Source organism: Aquarana catesbeiana, linkage group LG01 (assembly GCF_042186555.1).
Source record: "Aquarana catesbeiana isolate 2022-GZ linkage group LG01, ASM4218655v1, whole genome shotgun sequence".
NCBI lineage: Eukaryota > Metazoa > Chordata > Amphibia > Anura > Ranidae > Aquarana > Aquarana catesbeiana.
In genome coordinates this window covers 958,595,438-958,604,410 of record NC_133324.1, presented here as the reverse complement: position 1 = coordinate 958,604,410, position 8,973 = coordinate 958,595,438, and the positions used below count along the sequence as shown (strand labels likewise).

General features: G+C 39.9%; 1 protein-coding gene across 1 annotated transcript; it reads right to left on the bottom strand.

Annotated features, from left to right (window-relative positions):
• Window positions 1-6,510: 6,510 nt before the first annotated feature.
• Window positions 6,511-8,313, bottom strand: LOC141128544 (zinc finger BED domain-containing protein 5-like). The gene has a single exon (XM_073615899.1). It carries the CDS (start codon window positions 8,311-8,313, stop codon window positions 6,511-6,513), a length of 1,803 nt encoding a protein of 600 aa, XP_073472000.1.
• Between the last annotated feature and the right edge of the window lie 660 nt (window positions 8,314-8,973).

The following is an 8,973-nucleotide window of genomic DNA, read 5'->3' as shown; positions in this document are numbered from 1 at the left end:
GAAAAATAGCTGCCAGTATTTTCTGATAACAATCAAGAGATCCCCAAATTTTACACTTCTTAATAAGTGATCGAATAGTACTGACTGGCGTATTCAAGGCTTTGGATATCATTTTATATCCTTTTTCCATTCTTCTAAAGTTACATCACATTGTTACACAGTTATTTTCTGCTCCCCGTGGCTTGGTATCTAGCCTGCTCAGTGTATCCATGTGAGAGCTGCGAACTCATTGACTATTTATACACAGACACCAATTGCAATTTTAAATCCACAGATGTGGGAAATGGACCTTTAGTTGCCACTGTAACTTGTGTGCGTCACCTTGTGTGTTTGTACCAGCTAATGCTTAATGTACACAGGACATTTTGAAACCTCTCCTGAACTATTTAACTTGACAGATAGTAACCAACATTAAAAAAACGTCCATTTTGCCGCATTTACATGCTGCGTTTAGTCGCATTTAGCCTCGTTTTTGTTTAGGAACGTTTTATTCAAATGGTCAAAATTGTATCTCCATCAAAAAACACCTGTAAACGAAACGTGGCTAAACACTAGTTATTGCGTTTACAAGCTGTTACAGGTGTTTTGCATTTCAAATGCCTCTGAACATCCATCCTGAATGCATTTTTTTTTTGTTTTCCCAAAAAATTTTTTCTAAACTCAACTGCCTAGAAACTACTATAGACAACCCTGTGTACATGTACTGATAAGATAACAGAGGAGAGATCAGGGATCCTGGGTACATGTACTGATAAGATAACAGAGGAGATATCGGGGATCCTGTGTACATGTACTGATAAGATAACAGAGGAGAGATCAGGGATCCTGTGTACATGTACTGATAAGATAACAGAGGAGAGATCGGGGATCCTGTGTACATGTACTGATAAGATAACAGAGGAGAGATCGGGGATCCTGTGTACATGTACTGATAAGATAACAGAGGAGAGATCGGGGATCCTGTGTACATGTACTGATAACATAGAGGAGAGATCAGGGATCCTGTGTACATGTACTGATAAGATAACAGAGGAGAGATCGGGGATCCTGTGTACATGTACTGATAAGATAACAGAGGAGAGATCGGGGATCCTGTGTACATGTACTGATAAGATAACAGAGGAGAGATCGGGGATCCTGTGTACATGTACTGATAACATAGAGGAGAGATCGGGGATCCTGTGTACATGTACTGATAAGATAACACAGAGTAGAGATCGGGGATCCTGTGTACATGTACTGATAAGATAACAGAGGAGAGATCGTGGGATCCTGTGTACATGTACTGATAAGATAACAGAGGAGAGATCGGGGATCCTGTGTACATGTACTGATAACATAGAGGAGAGATCAGGGATCCTGTGTACATGTACTGATAAGATAACAGAGGAGAGATCGGGGATCCTGTGTACATGTACTGATAAGATAACAGAGGAGAGATCGGGGATCCTGTGTACATGTACTGATAAGATAACAGAGGAGAGATCGGGGATCCTGTGTACATGTACTGATAACATAGAGGAGAGATCGGGGATCCTGTGTACATGTACTGATAAGATAACAGAGGAGAGATCGTGGGATCCTGTGTACATGTACTGATAAGATAACAGAGGAGAGATCAGGGATCCTGTGTACATGTACTGATAAGATAACAGAGGAGAGATCGGGGATCCTGTGTACATGTACTGATAACATAGAGGAGAGATCGGGGATCCTGTGTACATGTACTGATAAGATAACAGAGGAGAGATCAGGGATCCTGTGTACATGTACTGATAAGATAACAGAGGAGAGATCGGGGATCCTGTGTACATGTACTGATAACATAGAGGAGAGATCGGGGATCCTGTGTACATGTACTGATAAGATAACAGAGGAGAGATCGGGGATCCTGTGTACATGTACTGATAAGATAACAGAGGAGAGATCAGGGATCCTGTGTACATGTACTGATAAGATAACAGAGGAGAGATCGGGGATCCTGTGTACATGTACTGATAACATAGAGGAGAGATCGGGGATCCTGTGTACATGTACTGATAAGATAACAGAGGAGAGATCGGGGATCCTGTGTACATGTACTGATAAGATAACAGAGGAGAGATCGGGGATCCTGTGTACATGTACTGATAAGATAACAGAGGAGAGATCGGGGATCCTGTGTACATGTACTGATAAGATAACAGAGGAGAGATCGGGGATCCTGTGTACATGTACTGATAAGATAACATAGAGGAGAGATCAGGGATCCTGGGTACATGTACTGATAAGATAACAGAGGAGAGATCGGGGATCCTGTGTACATGTACTGATAAGATAACATAGAGGAGAGATCGGGGGTCCTGTGTGCGTGTACTGATAAGATAACATAAAGGAGAGATCAGGGATCCTGTGTACATGTACTGATAAGATAACAGAGGAGAGATCGGGGATCCTGTGTACATGTACTGATAAGATAACATAGAGGAGAGATCGGGGATCCTGTGTACATGTACTGATAAGATAACATAGAGGAGAGATCGGGGATCCTGTGTACATGTACTGATAAGATAACATAGAGGAGAGATCAGGGATCCTGTGTACATGTACTGATAAGATAACATAGAGGAGAGATCGTGGGATCCTGTGTACATGTACTGATAAGATAACATAAAGGAGAGATCAGGGATCCTGTGTACATGTACTGATAAGATAACAGAGGAGAGATCGGGGATCCTGTGTACATGTACTGATAAGATAACAGAGGAGAGATCAGGGATCCTGTGTACATGTACTGATAAGATAACAGAGGAGAGATCGGGGATCCTGTGTACATGTACTGATAAGATAACATAGAGGAGAGATCGTGGGATCCTGTGTACATGTACTGATAAGATAACATAGAGGAGAGATCGGGGATCCTGTGTACATGTACTGATAAGATAACATAGAGGAGAGATCGTGGGATCCTGTGTACATGTACTGATAAGATAACATAAAGGAGAGATCAGGGATCCTGTGTACATGTACTGATAACATAGAGGAGAGATCAGGGATCCTGTGTACATGTACTGATAAGATAACAGAGGAGAGATCGGGGATCCTGTGTACATGTACTGATAAGATAACAGAGGAGAGATCGGGGATCCTGTGTACATGTACTGATAAGATAACAGAGGAGAGATCGGGGATCCTGTGTACATGTACTGATAAGATAACATAGAGGAGAGATCGTGGGATCCTGTGTACATGTACTGATAAGATAACATAGAGGAGAGATCGGGGATCCTGTGTACATGTACTGATAAGATAACATAAAGGAGAGATCAGGGATCCTGTGTACATGTACTGATAAGATAACATAGAGGAGAGATCAGGGATCCTGGGTACATGTACTGATAAGATAACATAGAGCAGAGATCGGGGATCCTGTGTACATGTACTGATAAGATAACATAAAGGAGAGATCAGGGATCCTGTGTACATGTACTGATAAGATAACATAAAGGAGAGATCAGGGATCCTGTGTACATGTACTGATAAGATAACATAAAGGAGAGATCGGGGATCCTGTGTACATGTACTGATAAGATAACATAGAGCAGAGATCGGGGATCCTGTGTACATGTACTGATAAGATAACATAGAGGAGAGATCGGGGATCCTGTGTACATGTACTGATAAGATAACATAAAGGAGAGATCAGGGATCCTGTGTACATGTACTGATAAGATAACATAAAGGAGAGATCAGGGATCCTGTGTACATGTACTGATAAGATAACATAGAGCAGAGATCGGGGATCCTGTGTACATGTACTGTTAAGATAACATAGAGGAGAGATCAGGGATCCTGGGTACATGTACCAATAAGATAACTTGATAATTTGAAAAAAAAGTTTTTATTGTTGTAAAAGTCTAGTCAAAATGTAATTGGGTGATGCTAAAGTAGTAATGCTGCATTATTTTGTTTACAGATATTATGATTGTAAAGCTGCAGTTATTAAACAACTAGAGGAGCAGGGCACTGGATGTAAGCTGCAGTTATTAAACAACTAGAGGAGCAGGGCACTGGATGTAAGCTGCAGTTATTAAACAACTAGAGGAGCAGGGCACTGGATGTAAGCTGCAGTTATTAAACAACTAGAGGAGCAGGGCACTGGATGTAAGCTGCAGTTGAATAACTGGCAAGAGATCTTCTATTTGAAGCTCATGTCAGAGACGGCATCTGATGCTCAGGAGGAGGCTGAGGTGCACAGGCCCAGCAAGCGGCTGAAAGCTGGTGAGTATAATGAAAGATATCATATTCATTATATCATTAACAATTCTATTTCTCAAGCTCATTATTCAAATAATGACTATACGTGAGTGACTCACATTTTGCTTTATTTCCCTGCTGTTCAGGTCCATCATCCGCATGGCAAGTTCCCTCACCCCTGGGCCCAAGTCGGACACTTGCTCTTTCTGGTGAGTACCTAAAACCGATAAATAAGCACCGTTAAACATTTATTTAACAGTTTTTGTTTTACAACAGTAGTATGCTACTATGCTGATAGTATTCAGGCCCAGTTCTCTGCTTAAATGAAAAATCGCTCAGAATAAGAACTATTATCCCCCTTACCTGGGACTCTACAGTCTGCTGGTTAGCTGAAGGCAGATATACTACATTTTGGTTCTTCTGCAGTTTACAACCCTTATAACAATACTGCTGTCTTTTAAGTAGCTGTTGCTTCTAAGTCATCATTTTCAGTGATTGCCCCCAATAACTAGGTGGTTCTTACAGGGATGCTCATGTGAAATTTCTGTTGATTGCAGCTGCCATACTAGCAGACAGTAGGTCTTGTCCATAAGTCTCACTTTTTGCTTTGTTTCCCTGTTGCCCAGGTCCATCGTCTGCATGCCAAGGTTCCTCTCTCCCGGGCCCAAGTCGAGCACCTGCCCATTCTGGTAAGTACCTAAAACCAATAGAAATGTTTTGCACTGTTGAATATTTAACAATTTTTGTTGTACAACAAAATGTAGTATGCTACTATGCTGATAGTATTCAGGGCCAGTTCTCTGCTGAAATGACAAACCACTCAGAATAGGAACTATTATCCCCCTTACCTGGTACTCTACAGTCTGCTGGTTAGCTTTGAAGGCAGATATACTACATTTGGGTTCTTCTGAAGTTTGCAACCCTGATGATACTGCTGTCCATTTAATGGCTGAGAGTGTCAGTAGACTGTTCTCCTTTAAAAAAATACTAAGCGTGTCTTTTGTGAATGGATGGAATAAATCTTCAACTGATATGGAAAAAAAAGTGCATGGAGTGGCCCCGATCCTCCTCTCTGGTTTTCCACCACTGTTGCTCCCATGTCATCCTTCTCAGTGATTGTCCCCCAATAACTAGGTGGTTGCTTGGATTGCAATGGGGCTCAAGAAATCAAAACTGGAGTATGCAGAGGGAGGAATCTCATTAACCTATTTATTTTAAGGGTTAAACTTCATAGGTAGAATGAAGTAAGATAAAAAAAAAGCTAGGCTTTAAAAAAACACTGTACACTTTCTTTTTTTTCTTCATTAATATTAAACCAAAAAAGTAAATTTTTAGGTGTATATCTCAAAAAGTTTACTCTATCTACAATATTAGCTTTTCATTTTTTCTTAACAGAGAGCCTTTATCATTTGAAATCATTGGCAGGGATAAAGCAGTGGCTCATTCCTCCTCAGAGTAAGTAATAAAGCTGTTGATTTGCATATCATCAACATCTACACCTTCTACACTAGAATAAACATGAAAAAAAGCCATAAACAACTATCAAAATTTAAAACACACCTAATGCATATACCTCACCTCACAATTGAATAAAAAGCCCCTATGAACTCTTTTTGTTTTTTGTGTCATTGAGAATTATCTGTTATATATCTGTAACACTTTTTTAAATCATCTGATGTTATTAGCATCCAGCCAAATGATACTTAAACTTTGCTATGTTCCAATGTATGTCCATTTTCCAGCTATAAAAAAAAAAAAACATCTGCAGCAGGAACATCTGCATCATCCCTGGCCCAAAGAACCTCACAAGCATCTTCTAGTGCAGTGGTTCTCAACCTTTCTAGTGCCGTGACCCCTTGATAAAATTTCCCAAGTTGTGGGGACCCCTAACAGTAAAATTATTTTCGTTGGTCCTTCATTGCTGTAATTTTGCGACTGTTATGAATCAAAATATAAATATCTGATATGCAGGATGTATTTTCACTCTTACAAATTTAACATTTTAAAGCGTAGTGATTAACCACAAAAACAATCTGTAATATATAGTGCGCAATATTTATAATTAACATATAAGTTACAAATGAATAAAATGTTTACGACCTGTGTTTATTTATTTTTTATTCATTGTGTATTGAACTGTATTCACTGTATTGTATAATCATGTAATCATACAAAGCGTAACAACGGTAACAGTCTTAATTAGGCAGTCTTAATAAAACAACAGTAAACGAAATTGCTACAAAATTGTTGCGAAACCATCAAAAAACTAAAGCGTCAGTGCGAACGCTGAGGTTGCTTCTTTCTCACCAGATCAGAAATTCTCGGGGAGGTCTTTGCAAGAGCACAACGAAGATCATCTTCTGCAACAAGTCTACTTCTGTATTTAGACTTGATAACCAACAAGCTTGAAAAGCCTGTTTCACAAAGATATGTAGTTGGAAATGGAAGAAGAAGGCGCAACACAATCTCAGACAGAGCAGGATATGACTGCAAACACTTGATCCAGAATTTATTAAGGGACATGGAAGAGAAATCATTTTTTGCTGCATCGCTGGTAATGAGATCAATGAACTCCTCTTGTGCATTCTCAGGAACATCTTCAACTTTGACTGTGAATGGACTTCTAGCAAGTGCAAACGGGGTGTCAGGAAAATTTGGAAAGTACGATGAAATTTCGTCCGCAAGCATTTGCAAGTGTTCTTTGACAGAACTTATTGTTTTAATCCTTTTGTCAAGTTCAATGTCATTTTCCTCAAAGAAAGCAGATAAGTTGGGCAACATGTAAATTCTATTTTCATCCAATTTTTGTTGCCAAAGGTGAAGTTTCATTTGGAATGATTGGATCTTTTCAGATAAATCGAGGCATGTTGCATTTGGTCCTTGAAGAGATAAATTTAACTCGTTCAAGATTGCAAAGATGTCAACCAAGTAAGCTATTTTCTGCAGTTCATTTTCATCACTGAAAAGTGCTTCAAACTGCGGTTTTGCTTTCTGATTAAAAAATGTTTTTAGTTCATTACGAAGATCAAAAACACGTTTTAAAACTTTTCCTCTTGACAACCATCTCACTTCAGTGTGAAATAACAGAACATTAGCAGAAGCTTCCAATTCATTACAAAGTTTTGAAAAGAGTCGACTGTTTAAAGCACTCGCTTTTACAAAATTGACAGCACTTATGACGCTTTTCATTACTTCTTGTAACTCTTGTGGCAATGTCTTGGTTGCTAACATTTGTCGATGAATCATACAGTGAGTTCCAATGGCTTTTGGCGATTCATTCAATACCAAACGTTGAAATCCAGACCGACATCCTAGCAGAGCTGGAGCACCATCTGTGCAAACACCACAAACCTTTTCCCAAGAGATTTTGTGTTTTTCCAGAAATGAACCAATTGTGTCAAATACATCACGTGCAGTAGTTGTTGTTTCAAGAGGTTTGCAAAATAGAAATTCATCTTTAAAGTCGCCATCATGAATATACCTCACGTAAACCAGTAAATGAGAACAGTTTGCAACATCTGTAGATTCATCAAGCTGGATGCTAAATATTCCAAGTGGAGCAGATTTCATTTCCTGGATTACCTGATCAATAATATCAGCAGACATGTCATCTATTCTCCTGCTGACAGTGTCGTTAGATAAGGAAATTGCACTTAATTTCGTAACAAATTCGGCTCCAATCATAACTCGAACAATGTCTTTAACTGCTGGCAACAGCAAATCCTCGGCAATGGTGTGAGGTTTCTTAGCTCTGGCGATTCTGAGAGCCACTAAATATGAAGCTTCAACGGCTGCTAGGTTTTGCTTGTGGTACTTGCCACCAGTATCAAGTCTGCTTTTCTTGACGCCATCAGCTTTGTTTTTAAAATACTGGATATCCTTACCAGCAAAGCTTGGATGCTTGGTATCAAAATGACGTTTCAGTTTGTTGGGCTTCATAGATTCGGCTGATAGAACTTTATTACAAATAATGCATTGCGGTTTCTCAATTCCTGCTGCAAATATTGAAGTAAAACCATACTTGAAAAAATCGTCACTGTAGCTTCTCTTCTTAAGGTTCTTCTCTCTATGATCCATTATCATGGGCTCACTGATAAAAATATTATAAGAATAGCTTCAATAACACAGACTATTAACACTTAAGACTCCACCCCATCCCAAGATCTCATCCATGTCTTTTGCCTTACACATCTACAGACAGAATTACAAAAGATAAATTCCCTTTCAAAAATCCATGTGCTCAGCCACATAGTTCGGTAAAAAAAATTACATCATAGCGGACCACACCAAGTTCTCAGACAGTGTGAGTCTGATCAACAAGCTGTTTATATGCAAATCATAAAATATTACTTACCTAAGACTACCCTGCCTACAGGGTGACACCGCCGCTGTGTGATTTCACTGCAGAACATGGATCGTTGTCACTCTCCTCCAGGAACAGGAAAAATAATAGCTGCACTGGCAGGGCAACAGGTGATAAAACTGCTACAGGGGATTCAGAGACCCAAACATTGCAGTGTGATGTTAGTGACAGAGCACATCATAGATGGCAGTGTTATCTTCCCTAGAGTTCCACCTGAAGGCATCGGGAGCAAGCTTGAGGACAGCAGGAGACACTGCCTGGGAGTCTCCATGGAGGAAGCAGACATGTGGTCTGGGGAGTTCAGTCAGAGGACTGAAGAGCATGCCTGATGGGACTGGGAGCAGTCTGGGATGGATGGAAGGTCAGTCAGGAGG